Source organism: Myotis lucifugus, unplaced genomic scaffold (assembly GCF_000147115.1).
Source record: "Myotis lucifugus unplaced genomic scaffold, Myoluc2.0 scaffold_2, whole genome shotgun sequence".
NCBI lineage: Eukaryota > Metazoa > Chordata > Mammalia > Chiroptera > Vespertilionidae > Myotis > Myotis lucifugus.
This window is the reverse complement of record NW_005871050.1, coordinates 18,120,618-18,147,833: the sequence shown is the minus strand read 5'-3', so window position 1 is coordinate 18,147,833 and position 27,216 is coordinate 18,120,618. Positions and strand designations below refer to the sequence as shown.

Here is a 27,216-nt window from a genome sequence, read left to right as displayed (position 1 = left end):
GCGACTGCTGATCTATACCACATCCTATGGTAGATTTACATGCCCCCCCAATATTGGAAGTCTACATACATTGATGACTTAAAATGTGTTTCTTGCTTATGCCACCTTTGAAGTGCAGGTTTATTGGCTTGTTTGTGGTACAGCCTGTACAACAACTCACTAGAACTGGGGAAAGGGCACCATGTTCTGAATAATTCAATCAATTATGTTCCATGTGTGCTGGGAGTAGCAAAAGAGTAGGAGACTCTAAGTTAATGAACTCTTCTGTCACTGTTTATAATCATTTAGTTTTTTGGGAAGGTCCCAAAATGCATTGTATGTTGGTAGATGAAAAGGCACATTGTCCTTGTTTTACAGAATGATTAAAAATGATAGCCAAGGATAGGTGAATGGCAAAGAGTAGGGGAGGATAGTATAGTTAGGCATTATGTAAGGTGAAATATGACTTTGTAAACATAAGCATCCTTAGTGATGCCCCAGCCTGAAAAGTCAATTGCTGTTGCTGCTGTTATTATTTATACTTATTGAGTGCTAACTCTGTATAAGGCAGTGGTCTAAGTGATTAGTTTACATTTTCTTAAGAGGTGGATACTGTTATCCCCTTAGAGATGAGGAAGTTGAGGCACAAAAGTAAAACAAAGTTTCTGCCCAAGTTTACACAGAATGTGTGTTAGCAGGGATCGGAACCCATGGCTCCTGACTTCAAAGCCACCGTTGCACACTGCGCCCCCTTCAGGCCATAGCAGTAGCTGCTTCATGCTGTTTTGCCAATAGAAAATTTAATTTTAAAATCTTCAAAGTTAGAAGCTTTGATCCCCAGTTCTGATGAGGAATTATGCTATTTTTCCTTCCTAAATTATTTTGGTTGTCAGTAGTAGCAGGAACTCACTCTACAGGCCTGGCTGGGGTATTTAAAAGATGTATGATAAGCCTTTGTTTACTGAAAATAAAGGATGTATGCTTAGAAGTAGGAACAGTGGTTAATGCCTATGACCACATCTTCAGAGGCTCTGCCTGGGAAACTATGTTTCTGGCTATAGCTACTCCAGTGTGTTGGATACTTGTACATCACTTCCCATTTTTTTGCAGTAAAATATCTGCTTAAACATGGGATAGGGGTAGGAGAGGAAATAATCAAATTCATATTGGAAATTCTACATATATATTATAAACTCTATATAAATTGATCTTAAAGATCTAGTTTATGTTCTGTCAACTTTGAGATATCCTTTACCTTTGGTGAAAATGTACACATTTTATATGTCCAACTTGATGAATTTTCACAAATGTATATAGTCATGTAACTACCACCCCAACTAAAATAGAGAACTTGTCAGTCACTCCAGAAAGTTTCCACACCTTTCTGTCTAATCAGCCATCCCACCCCTACCCAGGCAACCAGCAATCTGATTATCACTATAGATGACTTTGATCTATTCTAGAACTTCATATAAGTGGAATCATGCAATATGTACCCTTTTATTTTGTTGTTTCTGTTCAGTCTGTTTCTGAAATTCATTCATATTATTGTATGTTTCAATTGTTCATTTTGAGTAGTAGTTCATTGTATGAATATACCACAATTTGCTTATCCAGTCACGTTTTTTTCTCTCTTTATTGATTAAGGTATTACATATGTGTCCTTATGCCCCCATTGCCCCCTCCCACCCCCCACTCATGCCCTCACCCCCCTGTTATCTGTGTCCATTGGTTAGGCCTATATGCATGCATACAAGCCTTTAGTTGATCTCTCCCCCTTACCCCCACCCTCCCCTACCTTCCCTCTGAGATTTGACGGTCTGATCGATGCTTCTCTGATTAATATCTAGATTGTTTCCAGTTTGGGGCTATAACAAATAAATCTGCTGTGAACATTCATGTACTATGTGGAAATAAATATGCTTATATGCTTAGGGGTGGAATTGTAGAATCATAGGGAGGGTGCATGCTTAACTTCCTGAGAAACTGCCAAACTATTTTCCAAACTAGTTTCACAATTTTATACTACTAGCCCTAATTTTGTTATTTATCAATCCTGTAAAAAAAATTAAAAACCTTTTTTGTTGCTATTTAGACCCATTTTCAAAGATGCTCAAGGCTCTCTGGACCTGGACGGGAGATTTTCTCCTTTGTATAAACAAGACAGTAGTAAGCTTTCAAATGAAGACATTCTCAAGTTGCTCTCAGAGTACAAGAAGTAAGTGTGTGGAATTACTGCAGTAAATCAATATAATAGAATTTTAATTTCTTAAAATGATGAATGTGAGTCACATACAGGATGGGGCAAAAGTAGGTTTTTAGTTGTTTGCATGGAAAATAATACAATAATAAATAGTAAAAGAATAATCTGTTTTGTGTACTCAGCAATTATAAACCTACTTTTGCCCCACCCTCTATGGGAGAAGTTGAATGCTTCAAAATTTTAAGTTTGGATACATGGTAACCAGTCCATTTAGTAATCACAATTTTTAAGTATAAAATATTCTTATTTTACACCTAGGCCAGAGAAGACCAAATTGCAGATTATTCCTGGGCAGCTAAACATCACAGTAGAATGTGTTCCTGTGGATTTATCAAGTAAGAACTCATGTATTGCAAATAAACCTTAATGAATATGTTTGAATCTTAGATTTTTACCTTTTCTATATTTTTCTTGAGGTTTACATGGTTTATTTGTTTCCTGGGGCTGCTGTAAGAAAGTATTACAAACCGGGTGGCTTAAGATGACAGAATTTTTTTTCTCATGGTTCTGGAGGCTAGAAGTCAAAATCAAGGTGTCAGCAGGTCTATGCTCCCACTGAATGCTCTCCCTGATGCTCTAAGGAAGAATCATTCCTTGCCTCTTCCTGGCTTCTACTGGCTCCGGGCAATCCTTGGCAGCCTCAGCTTGTAGCTGCATCACTTCTTTCTCTACCTCTACAATCACATGGCCATCTTCCCTCTTCTAAGCACACCAGTCATTAGATTTAGGGCCCACCCTAATCTAGTATGACCTCATCTTAATTAATTACATCTTGCAAAGACCTTATTTACAAAGAAGGTTGCATTCTGAGGTTCTGGTGGACATGAATTTGGGGGGAGGGTGGGACACTAATTCAACCCAGTGCACATGGTGAATAGTTACAGAAAGTTTATTGTATAAGATACTATTTCATATATAATATATGCTGTTGTGAGTGTGCCCCAGTCACTTTCTGCTGCCTTTTCCCAAGGATAACTTTCATCAACTAAGGGATCAAAAGGAGATGTTCTTTTCTTCTCTACAGATAGGAGTCTAAAATCTCAGGAGAAAATAAACAGAAGACACAAAAGACACTTTGCAGGAAATAAAATTAAGTGGCTAGTAAATATTTGAAAATGTTCAATCTTAATAATAATGCCACTAATGCAAATTAAAACAGCTTTTGCTCATCTATCAAACTTACAAAAAAATGTTTAAAGTGCAGCCGTCTGATGCTGGCTTAGTTTTGGCCAAACACCATCACCTATCATGAGTAGGAGCACAATTTGGCAATAGATACCCATAGAAGTCCATAACTAAGGCATTCTAACTGAGATTCTATCTGTCTGTTTACTCACTGAATAAGGATTTATTCAGTAAACATTTATTGAATACCTACTAGGTGCTTTAAAATTATGGAGGTTAAAGTCTAGAAGTAGGGACAGACAATTCATAGGAAAACAAATAAGTGACTAATTTCAGTCTGTGATTGGGATGGGCTGCTTTAAAAAGGATGGCCAAAGAAGGCCTATCATGTGGCCCAACCAGCATGCAGTGGTGGGGACTCTACAGTCCCCGCTGTGGGCATTGCATATGAAAAGACCTTGCAGTGGGTAAAAAGCTTGGTTTATATGAACAGAAAGGAAGCCAGTGTGGTTCTAGTGTGGCATGTAATGGGAACAAGGGGGACATAAGATGAAATAGGAGGAGTGAAAAGCGTCACATCATGCAGGGAATTGTATAGACCATGATAACTTCTTAAAAGATTGGATTTTAGCCTTAGCCATTTTGGCTCAGTGGATAGAGCAGCCGTGGGCAAACTACAGCCCGCGGGCCGGATCCGGCCTGTTTGAAATGAATAAAACTAAAAAAAAAAGACCATACCCTTTTATGTAATGATGTTTACTTTGAATTTATATTAGTTCACACAAATACTCCATCCATGCTTTTGTTCCGGCCCTCCGGTCCAGTTTAAGAACCCATTGTGGCCCTCGAGTCAAAAAGTTTGCCCACCCCTGGGATAGAGTGTCAGCCTACGAATTGAAGGGTCCCAGGTTGGATTCCGGTCAAGGGCATGTACCTCCATTGCAGGCTGATCCCAGTGCCCCGACCAGGGCCACATGTGGGAAGCAACCAATTGATGTGTCTCTCTCACATCGATGTTTCTCTCTCCCCGTCTCTCCCCCTCCCTTCCACTCTCTATAAAAATCAATGGAAAAGTGTCCTCGGGTAAGGATTAACAAACACACAAAAAAAGATTGGATTTTATTCCAAGTGCGATGAAAAGTCACGAAAGGATTGTAAGTAGGGGAGTAGCAATTTACATTTTAAAACATCTAAGAGTACCGTGGTTTATTTTTCCTATAGAAGTAATATAAAATGTAGGCAGTTTCTGCATATTTTCTTTGCGGCATTGTTTATATTGGGAGAAAATTGGAAACAACCAGAGTCCAACACTGTCAGATAGGGTGAGGCAATTATTGGTACTACGATGTCATGAAACTTTATGCAACCATGAAAAATGATGTTTATAAAGAGTTTGTGAAGTAAGACATAGATAAAATGCCCCCAAAAGAGGATAAAGTTCTTCATATATAGTAAAGTTTTTGTATTATTATTATTATTATTATTATTATTATTTAAAACATGCATAGAAAGAAGACTAGAAGAAAATATGCCAAAATATTAACAGTAGTTATCTCTGGGTAGTGGAATGATCACTTGTGTCTGTGTACCTTTACTCCAGATATTTCATTATAAGTATTGCTATAATAATCAGAGAAAACCAACCCCCCAAATACTGTGTCCCCAGGTCCGACTCTCGCTAGATCTTCCTTCTCCATCAATATGAGTCTGCAGCAAGGACAAGCAGTCATAGAGCCCTTAAATATATCAATAACCTTTAGTACAGTGGCTATTTCAATACTAGTAAGCTCTGCTGCTACACTTTTCATGCTCAGGAGTATTGCATTTATTTTTGGTAACACATCATAAAATCTGTAGTTTCAAAAGGCTTCCATTATTTCTTAGGTGAAAATTTGCACCTGCACCAAGTTAACTTTTTAAAAGTGCCTGGCCATGAGCTAATTGGAGGCATAAATTTACTGTTATTTCCCTGATACCAATAAAAATTTGCAGTGAAAGCGAAATTGAAGCCCCAGGAGGAAAAGTGTAATGGATTTCTTTGTAGAGATTAAATTTGTCAAAATTATGATGTGTTATATTTGGCAAATCAGTCTACTGTACATTGAGAATGAAATAGCAATCCATGTCTAGCTTGAAGGGTTCCACTGAAACCATCATCAGGCTACTCCAGCTTTTATTTTGGGATTCTTAAAGTGGTTGTATGACTTTTTGTCACTCACTGAGAAATCTGTTTTTGAAATCACTCTTTGAGCCCTGGCCAGTGTGGCTCAGCTGGTTGAGCGTTATCCCATGTACCGAAAGGTCACTGGTTTGATTCCCGGTCAGGACACATACTCAGGTTTCGGGATTGATCCCTGAGGTGCATAGAGGAGGCAACCAATTGATGTTTCTCTCTCACATCCATGTTTCTTTCCCTTTCTCCCCCCTCTCCCTCCTTCTCTCTCTAAAATAAATAAAAAAATTCTTTGTAATACTTTAAGCAATAAAACAAAATTTTAAAAAAATGAAAAAAATAATATTACAAAGTTAAAAAAATCACTTTGTGAACACAATCAATATATATTTTTATAAATGGAGGAATGTGTCAATGATTTTTAAATTGTATTGTCTTTACCTATTTATTTCTTTTTCTCTATAGATTGTATTACTTCTTCATATGTGCCCCTGAAGCCTTTCGAAAAAAATTGTCAAAATATTACTGTGGAGGTTGAAGAGTTTGTTCCAGAAATGACAAAATATTGTTATCCATTTACCATTTACAAAAACCATCTGTATGTATATCCCTTGCAATTAAAATACGATAGCCAGAAAACATTTGCCAAGGTAAACAGTGCAAACTATACATTTTGGGGTATAAAATGTTATTTATAATCTTCTCATTCTGTGACTCATTTGGAGTGATTAATCGTTTTAGGCAAGGAACATTGCGGTCTGCGTGGAATTCCGGGATTCAGATGAAAGTGATGCCAAAGCTCTAAAGGTTTGTTTATGATACTGACGAGCACTTTCGGTAGAGACAGAGATTTTGATGCTTGGTAGTTCCATACGCTAAGTTTAATTTGTTTCAATGTCAAAAAGAAAGTGTACTGAATTGATAAATGTAATACTGTCTTTTCTACTGTTACATATGAACCATAAGCATTAGTTAAACATTAAGAAATAACAAAATGAGGTAGGAGCTTTAAAAATGGGTAAGCTTCATATACCAGATTTTTGCCTTTGCTCCACTTTGATTTTCGCGTTCTCTGATGCCCAAGAACAAGGTCATTTTCTCCTTTCACCAGACAGTTATAATGGTACTATCAGGGGAGTATAAACTCCTTTGGTTTTGAAACCTGACCGGGCTTTGAGCTGACAGAAGCACAGCATGACTGCTTTGATCTGAGATAGACATCCACTCTGTGACTGGCCAAATGGTGCCTCCAAACTTGGATTAGTGATCTATGAAAAGCAGCATCTCAGTATTATCTGATACAGCAATCCTTAAGTACCTGTGACTTCACAGTGCTCTTACGTTTTCACTCTTTATAGCTGGTTTTCACTTTTTGCTCTTTAGCCCATTAATCAGAGGCCTGAAAGAGAAGGTGGAACATTTACTCATCGCAATGTGTTTATCTAGCTCTCCATTTCTCTCGCTTGAGCCTAAATCAGACAGATGGATGGCTAGTCGTCCACTCAAACCACCTAGGGAAAGAGGCTGGAGTGCCCCCTAACTAAATCGTTGAGTGTTTTATAGCCCCCACCTTTGAAAACATTTATTTTTCATAGAAAAGCCTAAGTTAAATTAAGGCTGGCTCAAATTAAGCCTGTTTATTCTGGTTCTCCCTTCAGTGGAGATGAGAAAAACTGTTCCTTTCCTGCCCCCCATGCAATCTCCTTTTGTGTACTTAAAGATTCTTAGGTTACCTCTCAGCAGTTCCTGCAAATTGCCTTCATAACCATATTTAAGGAGAGCTGGCTCTGTACTCACATAGAGTCTCAATTTCATTTCTTAGCCAGCCTAAAGGCTGGCTCTGAAGTAACAGAGGCAATTAATACCTTGGCATGCTGACTCCATATTCATCCTTGAGCTTATTAGGCCTATGGAAGTGAAAAACTCACACTAGAAATGAAATCGGATCTTTCCATGGAACCATAGAAAGCCTTACATGTATTTTATTGGTATAACACCATGGTCGGCAAACTGCGGCTCGCAAGCCACATGCGGCTCTTTGGCCCCTTGAGTGTGGCTCTTCCTAAGCCTTAGGAGTACCCTACTTAAGTTAATAACAATGTACCTACCTATATAGTTTAAGTTTAAAAAATTTGGCTCTCAAAAAAAATTTCAATCGTTGTACTGTTGATATTTGGCTCTGTTGACTAATGAGTTTGCCAACCACTGGTATAACAGAAAGCCAGTGACTTTTAAAATGTGGCTCGTAAAGTTATAGAACAGTAAGTTGTCTGTAGCTTAATTTTTAATTCCTTTAGGTTAGGAATGTGTCTGCTGGGTTTTTTTTTGTTTTTTGAAATACATTTTTGATGATTTTGGAGAGAGGAAAGGAGAAAAATAGAGAGAAACATCAGTGAGAGAAAATCATTGATTGGCTGCCTCCTGCACGCTCCCCATTGGGGATCGAGCCCACAACCTGGGCATGTGCCCTGACCGGGAATCGAACCATGACTCCCTGGTTCATGGTTTATGGTCCGATGCTCAACCACTGAGTCACATGGGCCGGGCTGTTTGTTTTTAACTCTTCACGTTGCCCACTGCACAACAAGCATTCAACACATGTTAGTGACTGGCTGAGTGGGAACTTCATGTTAAGAAATGCAAAGAGCATGAGAGAAGTTTTCCAGGATAGGATTGAGAGTGTTTTCCTCCCAGATGAGTAGCTGTGTTCAACTTCTTACTGGCAACGAGTTTGGAATTGCATTTCTTTGATGGCCAGAAATTCAGAAACATTTATGTAGCCAAGTTAGGTGAAGTCCTGGGTGAAGTCTGGAGTGACTGTAAATGACTCGGAATTTATAAGCCCATGGTGAGAGCCCAGTGGGCTTGGCCGTGGCCTTGTGCTCACAGATGCTTCTAACTGTATGTGGTTCCATAGCATCACGTTTGGAGACCTGCACTGAGAGTGGTGACTCTGTTTCTTCTTTTGCAGTGTATTTATGGAAAACCTGCAGGATCTGTTTTTACCACAAATGCTTACGCTGTTGTTTCACATCACAACCAAAATCCAGAGTTCTATGATGAGGTAAAATTTCATTATTTTGATGTTTATAAAACACAGTGGTTACTCTTCTTTTTCTCTTTCAGTTGTTTTCATCATGTTATCTGTACTTTTAATCCCTTGAATGTTTCATCCCTTGAAAATGAAAAATGTTACATCAAAACAAAGGACCACTGCCTGCTTGGTGCCCTTTGATAACGGGAAGATTTGCCCACAAATTGAAGGGCTCTGGCGTGACGTAACAATGCAGGAAACAAACACCAGACTGGGACTAGGTTTCTAGCCCTAGCTTTGACATCAACTGGCTCTGTGACTTGAGCAAGTCACTTCCCCTTTCTGAGTCTCCATTTCCGCTTAGCTTTAAAATAAGAAATTCAGAAGAGGTTCTTTTGAGGCCGTTCTAGCTTTTTCTTCCTGTTCTGCATAGGAGGGTGCAGCCTCTCTGTAAATGAAATGCTTTGAGAGACAGAAGTATGGCTGGACCACCAGAATCCCACTGGCTGTACCACATACTTCTGCAGTGCTGAGTGCATGGTCTCCCTGTCACTGCACTCCCTTCTGCAGACCTTGTCTCTGCCTCTATTTCTTCCCATGTCTCTGTCTCTATGACTATGTATTCCCCGCTGGCTCTCTTTGTGTCTCTGTCACAGCCTCGTCTAGTCCGTATGTATCTGGCTTATCCAAATCTACAGACTTTTTTTTTTCTTCTTTAAAAGTCTGTATTTTGAAAGTATTACATAGGTCCTTCTTTTTCCCCCATTAACCTCTTCAGCCCACTCCCGTCTCCCCCCCCCCATTGTCTGTGTCCATATGCCCCCCCTGACCCTCACCACCCCCTACCCCGCTCCGGCTCTCACCACCATCACCACCCCTGCCTTGCCCCCAGCCCTCAACCCCCCCTCTCGCCCCCTGCCCTCACCACCCCATTGTCTGTGTCCACAGGTTATTTGTATATGCATACAAGTTCATTGGTTGATCTCTTTCCACCCACCTTTCCCTGCCTTCCTACATGTCTGTCTCCATGGCACCTTTATGTAAATGCCAGGCCAGAAGCTCTGCTGTTTCTGCTTCTCAGGCCTCATATCTCCATTCCTGGCTTTGTGTGAAACCATCCCCCCTGCTGTCACGATGTCCCCAGGTCTGCTTGTTGTCACATGGAGGCCTTGTACCCCAGTCTTGGACCCCACTCATCCCTTTCTCCATCCAGTGCCCCTAGTCACAGGGGTGGGCAAACTTTTTGACTCGAGGGCCACAATGGGTTCTTAAACTGGACCGGAGGGCCGGAACAAAAGCATGGATGGAGTGTTTGTGTGAACTAATATAAATTCAAAGTAAACATCATTACATAAAAGGGTACGGTCTTTTTTTTTTTTTTAGTTTTATTCATTTCAAACGGGCCGGATCCGGCCCGCGGGCTGTAGTTTGCCCACGGCTGCCCTAGTCTCATGGGGGATGGGGAGAAGGATAGTGGCCTTTCGTTCTTCAACTCAGGGAAGGAGTATGGCCATATTTATGTACAGCAGAGCATGAGATAACCAGATGGTTGGGATGATGCAAATAGGCACATTCTGTGGAGAAATATACCTACAACAGAAATTAGTTATAACACCGGAACCGTGCCTTGTGTGAATGATAATTAGGCCAGATGTCCCTCACCGAGCTGTTGAACATGCAGCCCTCTATAGTCAACGCCAGTCACTACAGAAAACTTGATAATGTAGAAAGCAATCCATATTATCTTTAGCCAGAACTAAACAGGCTTTATAATTATTCACTGTAGATTTACCAAGAGAAAAAGAGAGAGAGATGGGGGGAGAGGGAGAGAGAAGCGGGAAGAGGGAGAGAGAAAGTGAGAGGAAGAGTGTTTGCATGCATTTCAGCGTAGGTACATGCATGTGTGTTAAGTCAATGAAATTTATAGTTTGTCTCACATACTTTCAAGAGCATTACCAACATGGGATTAAATTTATGTCAGCCATGACAAATTTTATTTCTTTATTCATGGATCAAGTTGTATTTTTCTTCTATAGAAATTTATACAAACTATAATTTGTATATACATAATACCAAAGTGACTTTTTATACATTTAATAGCAAAGCTTAATTTTTTTTCATGCAACAACTTAGAATAAGGTAGCCTTTCAAATTTAGTGCCATTTATGTATTTACTTATGCATGTATGTATTTATTTATTTTTAAGTCCTCATCCAAGAATATTTTTCCTATTGATTTTCAGAGAGAATGGAAAGGAGGGTGGAGCGAGTTGGCGGAGGGAGAGAGAGACATCAATGTGAGAAGAAATACATCTATTGGTTGCCTCCTGCACATGCTCTGGGGAGGGGGATAGAACCTGCATGTATGTGCAATTGACAGGGAATCAAACCTGTGACCCTTTGGTGAGCAGGCTGATGCTTTAACCACTGAGAAACATGGATCAGGGCATCAAATTCAGTGCCTATTTTAGATGGATTGTATTTGGTGACTTAGGTTGAGTAACATAGCATACCGGGGCTATGAAGATGTGGTTTTGATCCATTGTTTTAGAAAATCCTGCTGCAAAGTGGAATCCAGGAGAATCCACTGGACTTCCCTCAAAATGTCAGCCCTCACAACCCAGGAGAATATTGTCTTCAAACTGAAACTGACCAGAAAATCATTTGGAATACACTTAAATGATATCTATTTGACCACTTGGCCTGTCATTTAGAAAAGTTTGACATTGGAAAAGTATGATGGAACAACTGAAGGACTGACAGTCCAGCTTGACAATTAAAACAAAATTCTACATGTAATTTTGTCATTTCAGATTAAAATCGAACTTCCTATTCACCTGCATCAAAAACATCATTTGCTTTTCACTTTTTATCATGTAAGTTGTGAAATTAACACGAAGGGAACAACCAAAAAGCAAGACACAGTTGAAACTTCAGGTACGTGTGTGCTTTCAATGTGTCTCTTAGGCTGTTTGACATGGAATTGTCCAGATTACAACCTCCTTTCATAAAGCTACGGACCACTTCTTTTCCTCACCCAAAAGTCCCATTTCTGAGTTAAAATTTTAATTGGTAGAAGATGAATTATATGTTCACTTTATCATCATTTCTACCAAATGTCCAAATGCTTGCCAGTGTGCTTGGACTACCATAAGCAATGTAAGTAATATTGCCCTTCTCAGAGAGAAACACATATTGCTATGCAGTATTTGTAGTATCTCTTTTATGTAGAATAGCCGAGTAACCAAAATTTTCCAGTTCTGCTCACTGAGGAAAAGGGAAATAAATCTAGAGCTAGGGGCATTTTGGGGCCTGAGGGAGATTGGGGGCTAATTGATAGAACAGATTTGGTGAATTTGAGTAAGTTTGAGTAGTAAAGGCCCCAGTCCTGGTCCCATTCAGCAAGGCTTTAGATAAACCAATGGGGAGCATCCTTGGGAGAACATAGAAGTCTCTATGATCATGGCCTATGTCACACCCACTATATAAATGTCAGCATGCCTCATGATTTGGGTTCAAACTAGCCTGGATTAATCTTAAATTCATTCATTTAGTTGTTCATTCAGCAACTATGTCTGTGTATTTTTTTAAAATATATATTTTATTGATTTTTTACAGAGAGGAAGGGAGAAGGATAGAGAGTTAGAAACATCGATGAGAGAGAAACATCGATCAGCTGCCTCCTGCACACCCCTACTGTGGATGTGCCCGCAACCAAGGTACATGCCCTTGACCGGAATCGAACCTGGGACCCTTGAGTCCGCAGGCTGACGCTCTATCCACTGAGCCAAACCGGTTAGGGCTGTCTGTGTATTTTTTATGTGTAAGATGTTGTAGTAGGTACTGTGTGTAATACTGTGGAGAGTCAAAGGTAGATCTCATCTAAAGTGAGCATATAATCTTTTTAAAATATATTTTTATTGATTTCAAAGAAGAAGGGAGAGGGAGAGAGAGAGATAGAAACATCAATGATGAGAGAGAATCACTGATCGGCTGCCTCCTGCAAGTCCCACACTGGGGATCGAGCCCGCAACCTGGGCATGTGCCCTGACCAGGAATCGAACCCTGACCTCCTCGCTCATAGGTTGACACTCAACCACTGAGCCGTGCTGGCTGGGCAAGCATATGATCTTGTAGGGGACATTAGACCTATGTAGACAACTGTGATACAAGATAGAAAGTAGTAGTTACCAGTGGTGCTGTGTGATCTCAGAGAAGACTGAGTTATTACTTCAGCTAGTGGAGGAACACATGGCTGGGAGTTAGGGAGGGCTTCCAGGAGGCAATGGTGTTTGGGTGAAGCCTTAGGGGCAGGGTAGACTTTGATAATGCAGTGATGACATGAAGGTGGAGGATTCCAGAATAAAGTACCAGCTTATACAGAGGCAGAGTATTGAAGAAAATGGACAGAGAACCATAAGGAGTTCAATACAAACAAAGCACAGGGTACTGGGAGAGGAATCATTGGATGTCAGTTGAAAAGGGGGCGTCAGATTGTGGAAAGCCCTGAATGCCAGGCTGTGGATTTGATTTTATTCTGTCACCAATATGAAAATATTAAAGCATTATAAATATCAGTAAGGGCTGCTTTGCAAGAAATCCATTAGGTAGCAATATAATGGGCAAGGTGAGAAGGAAAACCAGTTAGAGGGTATTTCAAGAGCCCAGGAAAGAAAGAGGGCATACTGCGGCAGTAGCAGAGGGATGGAGAAAATGAGAATTACAGAATAAGAATATATTGGACCTAGCAAATGAGTGGCTACTGGAGAGGTGACTCAGAGTTAGCACTGCAGTTTCTGGAAAGAAGATACAGTTGACAACATAGGTTTGCATTACACGGGTCCACTTGTACATACTGGATTTTTTTTTCAATTGACCCGCACAGTTCAAAACTGCGTTGTTCAAAGGAAGGCAATTGGGAATTATGTGTGTGGAGGATTGATTTAAGCTGTATGCAGATTTCGACTGTGTGGGGGTTGGTGCCAACTGAATTGCCAAGTAACAGAATTGTAGATGGGAATGATGGTTTGGACCAATGTTGAGTTTGACATCTGAGTGATGTCCGGCAGGTGGCAGGACTGAATATTAGGAAGTTTCCTTTGTGGATGGTGTGGTCTTGTTCTGTATCCCCATGGAAATTGCAATTTGTTCAGGGCAGGAACCTTGAGGTTTGAGAAGAAATCTGGCAGAACAATGCGAACCCATCCATGACGGTATACCTCCTGCAAGACAAATTATTATTTCCTTCTCCAAATCCTAGACAGAAGTGGGCAAGATGCTCAGTGGAGCATGAGACAGATATTTTATGTGCCACTCAACGCTTTTAACTGTCCATCCTTTAAGTGGCTTCACACCTTAGAGCCAGATGGCATGTGCTTAACATTGAACCGTTACAGCTTCCAGGTGCTCTGTATGAGTTTTAACTGAGAGACACACCTGGCTGTGCTGTGAAGAAATCACAGTGGGAAAATGTTGCCTAAGCAATTCCATAGAGACAGAAAGTAAATTAATGGTTGTCTGGGGCTGGGGGAAGGGGAAATGGGGAGTGACTTCTAAGGGATATGGAGTCTCTTTTGGGGTGATGAATAAATTCTGGAATTAGATAGTGACAATGGATGCACAACTTTGTGAATATAAAAACCATGGAGTTGTATTTTGAACAGATGAATTGTGTGGTATCTAAATTATATCTCAATAAAAATTTCTGTGAGTATGAAATATTGCTTAAGAACAAGAAATATAGTTTCCTATTTTCTGAGCTGGAAACCTTTTGTCATTTGTCTAATTTTAGTTTAATTACTTTGACAGAGTCCTTATGAATGGTTTTTCTGTTCATGTTACTTTCCTGTGCCTGTTATAAAAGAAGAGTTCTGGGTAAACCATTTCTGAAATTGTACTAGTAAAGATGCCCTTCAGATGTGTTTCAGAGTCTGAGAAAACCATTTAGTCTACTTAGAGAAAACAACATATTTGTCTTCTTTTAAGAATTAAAGCATTTGCCAAATTAAACACGTGAATGAAAATATTCTAACCATATTTGTGTTGACTTCTGTGTTCACAATATAAAAACACGCACACACACACACTCACGCAAAGAATTTTAAAGAATCAGAAAGCAATGGCTTTAAAAAGTGCTCTCCAGCCAACACCCCCTTTCAAATGCCAAAACTGTCCAGAGCAAGCTTTTTACGGCTGAGTTATAAACACTTGAAGCCCAGAGTAATCTCTATAATTGAAATACTGACACAGATGGTTCTGGCTTTTTTAGCTAGAACATGATGAGTTTTCTAATACAAAGCCAAGAGGCTCTTCTGGATAGAACTGTTAAGAAACCTAGAGACTGGGTGAAATCTCTCAGTGGATTCAAGTTGTAAACACTATGCCCTGACTATATTCTCCTAGTATACCTCTTTCTTCTGTAGTCAGGGAAGCTGCCCAACCAAATACTGCCTTGTGAAAATATGGAATGCAACCTGGACTTGCAACCTTAATTTTTCATAGTCCCTTGCCCTAGGGTTGCTATAAGAAATTTTGGACCCTGGTGATGGCTGTCTGAGATAGACTCAGATAGGGGACTGCACTCATTAGTAAGAATAGATGAGAGATATCTGGATCTTTAGAAAGTAAGTCTACCCAAAATGATCCCCAAGTGTAGATAATGATATTGATATACTTTTCACGTTTTAAAGTATTTTCATACTTTCAAGTATTTTATCTCACTTTGGTCTCTCTATAACTCTGTTAGATGGAAAGGTTGCAGTTGTTATTTCCATTTTTATAGTCAAGGGAATAAAGTAAATAACTTGTTAGTGGCCACGCTGGGGTTAGGAAGAGACCCAAACTCATTGTTCCTTCCCCAGTACTCAGATGCCCAACACCTGGACTCCGTCATGCAGACCTCCGGAAACATCACCACCCTGTCCTGCTCCCCAGCAGCCAGACATCTGTGTAGCTAATTGAATTTGTGTTTTCATTTCTCATGGTTGATCATTGTCTTGGCAGTTGGCTTTGCCTGGGTACCTTTGCTGAAGGATGGTAGAATCATCACAGTTGAGCAGCAGCTGCCAGTTTCCGCCAATCTTCCCCCAGGCTACTTGAACCTGAACGATGCAGAATCAAGAAGGGTAGGAAAACATCTGCATTTGTTGAAGTAATCATGATGAAATGTTGAAAAAGCAGAATTCTGTTGGCCTAGTTAATAGTTTGGTCTAGTGTAGTTTTAGGACTGCTGCTGGTTCGCAACAAAAATATGTATGGAAAATGAATAATTAGAAACTTTTAGAATAGTCTGAAAAAGTAACCTCATGTCTGTTTGTTCTAATAACAATCTTAAAAATGGTTTCGGGTTTTGTGCATCATTTAAAAAATTCATTTATTTCGTAATTCATTTTTATTGTAATTTATAAAAGTATCCTGCAAAGGACTGGAAATTTGAAATGATCTAGGATACATTTATACCAAAGGCAGGTTATTTTCTCCAATAATTTCCTTTGTGTGAAACTCACACATTCATTTCTGAAAAAATAAAAGTTGAAATAAATAAAGTTGTGATATGTTGCTCATTTAGCCATTGCTATGTACAGAAACTCATGTGCGTATTTTCTGTTCCCAGCAATCTAATGTGGATATTAAGTGGGTAGATGGTGCAAAGCCTTTGTTGAAGATTAAAAGCCACTTAGAGTCTACCATTTACAGTCAAGTAAGTGTCATTATGTGATTTTTGTCCATTTTGATACTTGAGTATATTTCATAATTAAAATAGACTACATTTGATTCCTGCATCCTTAGAGAAGTTGTGGCCTGAAAGACTCTCTCATTAGTAATAATATCATTCTTAATAATAATAATATTACTAATAGCTCAAATTTTGTAATTCTTCTCAAATTACAAAATCCTTTTATTCCCATTAATAAATTTGAGCCTCATAAAACTATGAAAGGAATATGGAGGCTATTACCACCATTTAAAAAATTTATTTTTTGAATAGTTTTAGATTTACAGAAAATTTGTGAGGATAGTGTAATTGACTCCTAGCCTCAGCATCCATGAAATTACAGTCAAATGTCTATGGGAAGCCTCAGGCACAGTTTGAAAAATCATGGCTGGAGAAGAAGACGTTCATGTTCTTTGATGTGGCCTCCAAGGCCCTTCTCACTTCCCGCTGCCCACGCCACCATTTATACATGAAGAAACAGGCTCAGTCAGGTTAGGTGATTTACCCAACATTACACAAGTAATAATTAGAGGAAGCAGATCAAAATCTAAATGTCATTATTCCAATTCCTGATGTACTCTGTGCTGTCCACAGAATCAGTGTATGTAAATTCCATAGAGGACAGCTGGACTCACTGGCTGTTGAAGTGCCATGGTAACTTGGCACTGAATGCCTGGGACTATTGTTCTGGGAACCCCTGCTGCTATCTTTGCGTCACCTGTCAGTTCAGACCTCTGTTTCTGCTCATTTCATTCAAATGTAGAAGTGGCCCATCTTCAGAGACTACACCAGTCAAAAAAGGAATTAAATGAATGTTGGCTAGTTGGGCATAAACTGGCCTACATGATGTGCTCAGGTACATGCTGAATTGACCTGGTCTTGCTGCTTTGTGGGATGGATGGTCAAGAAGCCTATGGGACATGGACACACATGTTGGTGGCTGCAGCTGCCAAGTCTGGGCGTTAGAATACCCGGATAAATAGGTTTGCAAGATACAGGAGGAGGGAGAAGGCAGAGCCTGCATTTGAGGGTAATGAATCAAATTTCATACGGCTGTGTCCATCTGTTTTCCAGGATCTACATGTGCACAAATTCTTCCATCATTGCCAGCTGATTCAGTCAGGCTCGAAAGAAGTTCCAGGGGAGCTCATTAAATATTTAAAGGTAAATGAACAGCAGCTTTCTGTGAAAGGTTTGTTTTTGATTGATGTCTTTCTGTTGCCACATTTTGATGGGGAGGGAGGTCAAAGTAGCACTTTAAAATACTTTTGGAGGTGTATCCTCAAGAGGACCCTTTCTGTTACGTATTTTTCCATCAAATGACTGTTTAGAAGCAGGGTTGCTACATCAGGAAGAAACTGTTATAGCCAGAATCTGATGACATCTTTTGGAAAATCTCATGACAATGTCTATTTCAGTTCCAGAAATTTATTTTTTACGTCTTTTGTCTTCCTGCTGACTGCCCAGGAAAGGTGGAGAATGCTATGGGGAAAAGGGCCAGGATATCTATCAAATGTATTGAGAACCCAAGATGTCGTTTCACATGCTAGGACTGAAATTCATGTCATAAGTCCTAGCTGACAACAACACTTTCTCTACTTGTTCCTTTACTAGGTCAGCCATGGCTAGTCTGAGGAATTTTGATTTTTAAATGAAGCCTCCATAGGATTTCCCTTTGGACCCATGTTGTTGCTTAGTGATAGTCTCAGGAAACAAAAATGTTCATTTCTTTTAGAGAGATAGTATGACATGAGATGACCTGGATGGGTTCTGGAATCACAGACTGACTTTGTGTCCCATACTTGTGACTTACTAGCTTAGTGATTGACCCTGACCAACTTACTTCACTTCCCCATGCCTTTGTTTCTTCCTCTGTCACAGAGATAACAATAACGCCAACTTGTAGGGCGCATGTGAGGCTGAAGCGAGATAGGGTATCTGCTATAGAGTAATCATTTATTGCACACTTACTTCTTAAGTATTTCCTATGGGCCAGGCATGTTCTAAGCATGGGGAATGTAAGTGAAGAAAGCAGTGTCCCTATTGTCAAGGAGCTTGCTTTCTTGTGGAAGCAGATGGCCAATAAACAGATAAATAATTAAATACATATATATGTCATGTCTGGTAGTAATAAGTGCTGTAAAGAAAACTAAAGCATAGTGAAGGGGAATAAAGGGTGATAAGAAGTCCCTCTTAAAGACAAAGTGTCAGAGAAGATCTCTATGGTAAAGTGACATTTGACAGAGACCTTAAGGAAATGAGGGCACCAGCTCAGTAGATTTCTGGGGGAGAGCTGGGAACAGCACGTACAAAGGCGCTGAGGAGCTTGCTTGGTGCATTCACGGGACAGCAGGAATGCCACTGTGGCTGCCCACAGAGTGATAGGAGACCACACTAGAAAGGTAGCTGGGGAGCTGGTTGGGTTAAGGCCTCATAAGGAGTTTGAATTGTACCCCGAATGAGATGGGAAGCCTTACAGGGCTTTGAACAGAGGAGTGGCATCCTGTGACTTTGGTTTTTAAAGTATCATTCTGCCTGTCACATAGAAATATACTGTTGGAAGGGTAGAAGCAGAGAGATAGTTGACATTATGATAACAGTCATTATTCCTTTTTAAAAAAATCTTCATTGTTGAAAGTATTACAGATGTCCCCTTCCCCCCCTCCCCCTATTGACCCCTTCTAGCCCATACCTGCCCCCTGCCCCAGGCCTTCACCACCCTATAGTCTGTGTTCATGGGTTATGCATATATGCATACAGTATCTTTGGTTGATCTCTTAATTACCATTAAGAAGTACAGTAGTGGGGGGGGGGGGAAGGACACTTATGTAATACCCTTTGTAATACTTTTAGCGAAAAATAAAAAAATAAAAAAAAGAAGTACAGTAGTGCCCAGCCGGGTGTAGCTCAGCGGTTGCGCGTTGCCCCAGGAACCCAGAGGCCACCGGTTTGATTCCTGGTCAGGGCATATGCCCAGGTTGCGGGCTCGATCCCAAGTGGGGGGTGTGCAGGAGGCAGCCGATCAATGATTCTCTCTCATCATTGATGTTTCTATCTCTCTCTCCCTCTCCCTTCCTCTCTGAAATCAATAAAAATATATTTTAAAAAATAAGTACAGTAGTAAAAAAAAAAGTATAGTAGTCCTCTAACTTTTAAATCCTTTCCTCAGTTAATATGTAGAACTCTAGCTTTATGGATGAATGGATGTTTAGTCTGTTAAGATCTTTGAGTTCTTTTCTAGTGGGGAAGCTTTGTAAAGGTTTTTACAGAACGAAATGGAGCAGGACATCATTTTCATATAGTGGTATTCTTAAAACGGAAGGAAGAAAGTAGTCATATTTGTATTTTTAAGGGTGTGAAATTTCTGACATTTCTGACCTGCGCTCTCCCTCTAGTGGCAGTGAGTGAAATACTATGTGATTACAGAAATAGCCCACCACCTCTAAGAAATGTTAGTGCTGAGGAAGATTTTAGAGATTTTTTTTACAGATAAGGAAACTGAAGTCCAAGTAGAAGTGACTTTCTGTGGTCATTCAGCTGGTTAGTAATGGAGCTGAGCTGAGCTGAGCCTGTGACCTGTCTCTTGACTCCTGGTTTCATGTTCTTTCTACCAAACCTTGCTATTTGTTGTCCCTGTAAATGTCATTGTTTCATCAATTCAATTAAAAACTACTTGTTGAGCTCTTAGTATGTATTTAACATTTCCCTAGATGCTGTGTGGCTTGTGAAGAAGAATAAGTTAAGGTCATTGTCCATAGGGATCTTGCTCCCTATTTGGAGAGACTGTACACACAAGTTAAATGACAATATAAGTCAGCAGTACAAATGATAGTCCCAAGCAATATGTAATGAAATGTCAAACACGGGATACTGGGTGTAAGTGCAGAGGGTTCAGTGAACTGAAGAACTACTGAAACTAGAGGCTCCTATTTTTATTTTACCCTTTGGTTCCTGATTTTATTAATTGATTTAGTCATTCACCAAATATTAAGCACCTACTATGGACCAGATAGTGTACTGGATGCTGAGAATATAATGGGGAACAGTTCTGACAACATACCTGCAGGAGTTAGGGTAGAGAGGTTTTGACTGAATAAGTAATTTTACATAGAGTTGATGGCTGTGAAGAAAACAGACCAGGTTAAGGGGATCTCACGTGACCAGGAGTGCATTCTAGATAGAACTGTCAGGGAAGGCCTTTCTGAGGAGACGACATGTTAAGCTAAAAAGAGACTGATGAGAGGAAGACAAACATAGGTGATAACGCTGTGTAAAAGGTTAACAGAATATTGCAGCAGGTGTAAAACCTGGTGTGATGGCATGTTTGAAGGACAGGAAAGAAAAAACGAGACAGTGTAGCTAGAGCATAGTGAGCAGCGATGGGAGAAGATGGCATGAGATGAATTTGGAGAGAGAGGCAGGGTCACCTAGGCATGGGAAGCCCTTGACAGCTTTTTGTTCATAGTGTTTTGGTTTTTTTCCACAAGAGGAAATGGCATTGAGTGTGCCTTTCATAAAGAACACTCTGATTGCTGTCCTGAGAATAAATGAGAGAGGAGCTACACTGGTGCAGGGAGATCCAATTCTGCATGCAGTGCCCATCTCTTGTTCCTCTTGTACAGTGTCCCGCTTATACTTTAAACTTCCTCCTCTCGGACATTCCCTACCCACCTGCAGACTCAGTTGCTTCTTCCTTCGTGCATTTTGCATATACCACTCTTGTACTGTTTGTTATTTGTATCACAGTGATTTCATTTCTTGTCTTTTTCCCCCATAGACTGGGAATGGCTTGATGGTAGGTTTTTTATGTGATTGGTAATTAGAAGCTTATTCAGTGTGTCTTTGTTGAATGAGTGAACAAATGGCTTCATTGAAGTGGAGGTTTGAGCTTGACTTGGAAAGGTAGCCAGAATTTGGCTAAAAACTGTGGACAAATGCACAAAAGTAAGAATGCATATGATACATGTATTCATGGAGGAGTAAAGATACTAGTTTGGTCTTGTGACAGATGATGAGTGTTAATGCTAAAAATGTAGGTTGGGTCTTAAGGAACTTGGACTTAATATCCTAGGTCATAATTTCTCAACCTTGGTACTGTTGACATTTGGGGCAAGATAATTGGTGTAATGGGCTTCCCTGTGCATTGTAGGATGTTTAGCAGCATCCCTGGCTTCTACCCACTAGATGTCAGTAGCATCCTCCAGTTGTGACAATACAAAATGTCTTCAGACATTATCGGATGTCCTCTGACGGGGGCGGGGGGGAAAGTGGCCACAGATTGAGATCCACTGCCCTTGGTAATGGGGAAGCTTCAAAAAAAATCTTGGCAGGAGGTGGTCTGATGTAATCAGTATTTGAGGAAGATTAATTTGGAAATGAGAGTTAGATGTATTAAAGAGAAATTGTACAGAGAACTACCAGGAAATTACTAGACTATTTTAGTTATAGGTAAGAAGGTCATGAAAAGGGACGATGGTAGTAGTAAGGGCAGAAAGGTGGGGCAAGGAAGGAAAAACTCGAAGGATAGACCATGGATTCCTTGAGTTCAGTATCTTGCCTTATGCATCTTATTGAAGAGAAGTTGAACAGAGATCTAAGAGGTCACTGTTGATGTGACTCAGATATAGATGATAGTGTCCTGAAAAGGGATGATGAGAGTAAGGATGGGAAGATGGAGCAAAAGTCAGGGAGATTGGAAGCTATATATTGAGTTCCTTAGGCACAGAGGCTTGTCTCCATCCATCTCAGTATTTCCCATAGCACTAAACATTGAGTTGATGTAGTAGGAGGTGCTCAGTGAGATTTGTTTTCATTTTTTTGGTTGGCTGGTTGCTTAAATGAGTGAGTGAATGTGGAGAGAAAGGGAGGAAGAAAGAAATTTTATAAATGTTGCTGCTTGTATCATTTTTGGGTGTATATGAACACATTCCTTTTTTTTGTTAACACACCTTTCACTAGAGACAGAGTGCTAGGAAGTGTATTATGAGGGTGTTAGAATGCAGAACTGCCTCAGTTTTGTAGAAGGTGCCAGTGGAAAGCCAACTATATATACAAACATACTTTATTGAATCCCACAACTGATGGCCCACATTCCCTTGTAAAACACACTGAGTGCTGGGGGCTAGTAGGCATCTCCAGTACCTCCAAACACATCTGCTCTCTCCTCAATTGAGTGTTAGTTTACCAAAGGTCAATTGTCTTTATGCCAAAACCTGTTGATCTCAGTTACACTTGTTAACTTTAGTAAAGCATTTACTATTAAATATACTAATGAGTTCTGAGTGCCAAAATAGAGATGCAGATAAAATAATTAACAAAGTCCCCTGTTCCATGAAGCTCCCATTTAAATGAGCTTATGTTCTAGTGAAAATATTTTTCATTACTTAATTTTTTTGTTGTTTCACATTTGCAAGTTATATCATATTTCTGTTTGTTTTCATAACTAATAATGACTTATTTTAGTGTTTGCATGTCATGGAGATCCCAGTCATGATACAGTTTCTACCTGTAATTCTTATGCAACTCTTCCGAGTTCTCACAAACATGACCCATGAAGATGACGTTCCTATCAACTGTACCATGTGAGTTTTGGTGTTGTAATACAAAGAAGCAAGTTTTGTTTCCTTTTGCGTTTCTTCATTTTAAATATAAATTGATCTTCCAAATGAGAACCCCAAAATCAGAAATTTAATATTGGTTTTCTTTAGTTTCATGCTTCTCAGATGGGGGGACTTGTGTCCCCAGGGATCGATGGTACCATAAGCCATAGGGTAAACTTAATGTGCTTTCGTGGACCAGGGGTGTTCTAACACTTTGCTGCACAGGAGAATCACCTGGGGAGCTTTTAAAGATTCCTCTGCCAGACCACACTTCATACCAATGAAACCAGAATCTCTGGCAGTAGAACTCTATTAGTATTTAAAAAAAATTTTTTTTCAGGTGGTTCCATAATGCAACAGAGTTTGAGAACCATTGCCCTTGATCAGTGTTGTCCAATAGAACTTTCTCCAATTATGGAAACGTACTGATGCACGTGTGCTGTCCAATATGTAGCCATTAGCCACATTTTGCTATTGAGCACTTGAAATGTGGCTAGTGTAACTGACAAACTGAGTTTTAATTGTATTCCATTTAAATTTATATAGTCACTTGTGGCTAATGGCTCTCATATATTAGACAGAATGGCCCTAAGCCATCAATTTTTACTTAAAAGATAAGGGAGTGTTATTTTTATATGAAACAGATATGGTTATATTGTAGAGTAGAGCATAAAATGTACCTGGATTTTGAAATTAAAACAGGAGACAAAAACAAATTGTGAGCTCAGTGCTGGATATTTCTGGCCTTGCTGCTTCTGCTGTTGCACCATCAGGACTCAGATTACACACACCTGCACACTGTTTGCTCTTCTCTGCTTGCTGTTGGGGATGGTCTGGTTGGAAATTTAAGAAGCATTACTCTAGTCCAGGGCTTCTCAAAATGTGGTTCTCAGACCAGCAGCATCAGTATCACCTGGGAGCTTATTTAAACTGCTAATCATTGAACTTCACTTCAGTCCTTAAAAAATCAGAAACTCTGGGAGAGGGAGCTGAGCAGTCTCCCCTCTGGGTGATTCTGATTCATGCTAAATTTTGAGAACCACTACTAATCTCTTAACTTTAAAACTTTCTATGACTTTCATGTTTACTTCCAATTTTAGTTCATGTCCTTATACCTGTTCTATCTCTTCCCTTCCTTTTTATCCCATCTGTTGACATGCTGTTCATTTTATTTTTCTATTTCTTCTCACTAGAGAGAATTTCAGAATTTACCTTAATCATCGTCTTTTACTATATAGTAGCTATGACCATACTTCAAATGTAGAGATTTAAAAAGGAGATGAAATATCTGGAATGCCAAAATGAAATATCTTTCTTTTGAATCAGACCCAAATTATCATTATATCTTATGCAATCATCTCACCTTTAATTATTCAGACAGTGATAGGAATTTTTAGGTCTTATCTAACAATCAAACTGTGGTAATTAATTTTAGCCTGACATGCTGGCTTCTGTGAATGTTGTTTCAGGGTTCTTTTACATATCGTCTCACAGTGTCATGAAGAAGGCTTGGATAATTATTTGAGATCCTTCATAAAGGTTTGTGGAAAAAACTTACTTTCTGAGCAGTTGATTTTGTGGAAGAATTTTGCCTTACGGTTCATTTTCTTTATTTGTAGTATAGCTTCCGACCTGAAAAACCGAGTGCTCCTCAGACCCAGCTAACACATGAAATTCTGGCTACTACGATGATAGCAATTTTGAAACAGTCTGCAGACTTTTTAGCAATAAACAAACTGTTAAAGGTAAGGGGTCAGGATGCACCAGGGAAAAAGCAGCCAGAAAAATATTTGTTTGATATCCTCCCATTTCAGTTCTAGTCTTTCATCATTTTTTTCACGGGACCCTCACTTTCCTTGTCACTTTGCCCATGCATCCTTTTCCCTCAAGTTCTCCAGAATTTCATTCTCTTCACCCTCCCCACCCACCTCACACTCCCCCCTCAGTCAAATATATAATAGAAAAAATTTTGGATCATGTAGACGTAGGTTAGAATCATATATCCACCACTTAATAGTTCTGTGACCTGGGGCTGTTATTTAGCATCTCTGAGCCTCAATCCCTCATTTCTAAAATATAAAGAAAGCATTTAAGACATCATTTCTGGCACATAGTAGGCACTCAAATGGTGGCTCTTATTATTGTCATTATTTTCCATTAGGCAAACGTTCTTACCAAAAGCCCATTTGTACATCACAGTTGGCTCTGAGGTACTTTATCTTTCTGCCAATTGAAGTTACTCTGTGGAACTTTGTGAATTTAGATCCCTTTAAAATGTTATTAATGTTAGAGATAAGATCCATATGTATTGGTTAAACTTTGCATAGGCTCAAAAATTTGGGTAACTATTGAAGATTGATTTTATTTCTTTGTTTATTTTAGTACTCATGGTTTTTCTTTGAAATCATTGCAAAGTCTATGGCCACATATTTGTTGGAAGAAAATAAAATTAAGGTAAGTAGGCTCAAGGGTAATACTTAACATAGATGAAGAAGGCTAACTGTATAACATGCAAAGCCTCTTTTATATTTAAGGGCTCTTAGCCCTTCACTTTTTTTTCTTTTGATTAAGTTATTACATATGTGTCCTTATCCCCACATTACCCCCCACCCTCCCACTCATGCCCTCACCCCCCTGTTGTCTGTGTTCATTGGTTAGGCTTATATGCATGCATATAAGTCCTTTGGTTGATCTCTCCCCCTTACCCCCACCCTCCCCTACCTTCCCTCTGAGGTTTGATGGTCTGATCGATGCTTCTCTGTCTCTGGATCTGTTTTTGTTCATCAGTTTATGTTATTCATTATATTCCACAAATGAGTGAGATCATGTGATATTTACCTTTCTCTGACTGGCTTATTTTGCTTAGCATAATGCTCTCCAGTTCCATCCATGCTGTTCACTTTGAAAATTTTTCTTTAAAAATGTATTGCATAGCCACTAAGGAAAATAGTATGGTAGTTTCTAAAAAAGTTAAAAATGGGACTGCCTTATTATCCATTGATTACTCTTCTGGGCATATCTGCAGAATCCTGAAACACTAATTCAAAAGAATATATGCACCCCTATGTTCAATGCAACATTATTTACAATAGCCAAGCTATGGAAGCAAACCTAGTGCCCATAATTAGACGAGTGGGTAAAAAAGTAATACAATGGAGTATTACTCAGCCATAAAAAAGAATGAAATCTTACATTTGCAACAGTATGGATAGACTTAGAGGGCATTATGCTGATTGAAATAAGTCAGTCAGAGGAAGACAAATACCATATGACTTCAGTAATATGTCGAATCTAATGAATAATATAAATGAACATATAAATGAACAAACAAAAGAGAAACAAACTCATACTGTTGCTTGTCAGAGGGGCGGGGTGTTGGAGGACTGGGTGACAAAAGGTGAAGGGATTAAGAAGTACAAGTTGGGCCCTGGCCACTTTTGCTATGTGGTTGGAGCATCGGCCTGCAGACCCAAGGGTCACGGGTTTGATTCCCGGTCAAGGGCACATGTCTTGGTTGCAGGTTCCCCAGTCCTGGTATGGGTGTGTGTGGGAGGCAACCAACTGATGTGTCTCTCTCATGTCGATGTTTCTCTATCTCTGTCAGCCCCCCCCGCCCCCCCCCAGTCTGTCTGGAAATCAATGGAAAAAATATCTTCTGGTGAGGATTAAAAACAAACAAAGAAGTACAAGTTGGTAGTTACAAAATAGTCATGGGGATATAAAGTAGAGCATAGGGAATATAGTTACAACTATGTATGTTGCCAGGTAGGTACTAGTAATATCGGGGGAACACTTTGGAAAGGATATGATTGTCTAAGCCAGTGATGGCGAACCTATGACACGCGTGTCAGAGGTGACACGTGAACTCATTTTTTTGGTTGATTTTTCTTTGTTAAATGGCATTTAAATATATAAAATAAATATCAAAAATATAAGACTTTGTTTTACTATGGTTTCAAATATCAAAAAATTTCTCTATGTGACATGGCACCAGAGTTAAGTTAGGGTTTTTCAAAATGCTGACACGCCGAGCTCAAAAGGTTCGCCATCACTGGTCTAAGCACTATGCTGTATACCCGAAACTGATACAAAATAATATTGAATGTAAGCTGTAATTGAAAAATAAAAAAATTATTTAATGTATTGCATAAATCTGAGGTCTGACATGTTTTTTAAATATATTTTTATTGATATCAGAAGGGAGAGGGAAAGAGAGATAGAAACATCAATGATTAGAGAGAATCATTGATTGGCTGCCTCCTGCATGCCCTGCACTGGGGATCAAGCCTGCAACCCAGGCATGTGCCCTGACCGGGAATCGAACTGTGAC

General features: G+C 39.5%; 1 protein-coding gene across 6 annotated transcripts in view; it reads left to right on the top strand.

Moving 5' to 3' along the window:
- The window catches only part of DOCK11 (dedicator of cytokinesis 11), a 190,179-nt gene that overhangs the window by 83,366 nt on the left and 79,597 nt on the right, over positions 1 to 27,216 (top strand). For 5 of the 6 annotated variants that reach the window (XM_023758474.1, XM_006082189.3, XM_006082190.3 and 2 more), the window contains 13 exons: positions 2,075 to 2,197; positions 2,501 to 2,577; positions 6,006 to 6,190; positions 6,282 to 6,347; positions 8,512 to 8,604; positions 11,387 to 11,510; positions 15,576 to 15,697; positions 16,186 to 16,272; positions 17,362 to 17,451; positions 22,750 to 22,868; positions 24,356 to 24,425; positions 24,506 to 24,631; positions 25,269 to 25,340. In XM_023758474.1, the coding sequence (XP_023614242.1) occupies positions 2,075 to 2,197; positions 2,501 to 2,577; positions 6,006 to 6,190; positions 6,282 to 6,347; positions 8,512 to 8,604; positions 11,387 to 11,510; positions 15,576 to 15,697; positions 16,186 to 16,272; positions 17,362 to 17,451; positions 22,750 to 22,868; positions 24,356 to 24,425; positions 24,506 to 24,631; positions 25,269 to 25,340 (1,354 nt within the window). The remainder of the gene's footprint in view (positions 1 to 2,074; positions 2,198 to 2,500; positions 2,578 to 6,005; positions 6,191 to 6,281; positions 6,348 to 8,511; positions 8,605 to 11,386; positions 11,511 to 15,575; positions 15,698 to 16,185; positions 16,273 to 17,361; positions 17,452 to 22,749; positions 22,869 to 24,355; positions 24,426 to 24,505; positions 24,632 to 25,268; positions 25,341 to 27,216) is intronic. The other variant, XM_023758478.1, reaches the window with a different exon arrangement.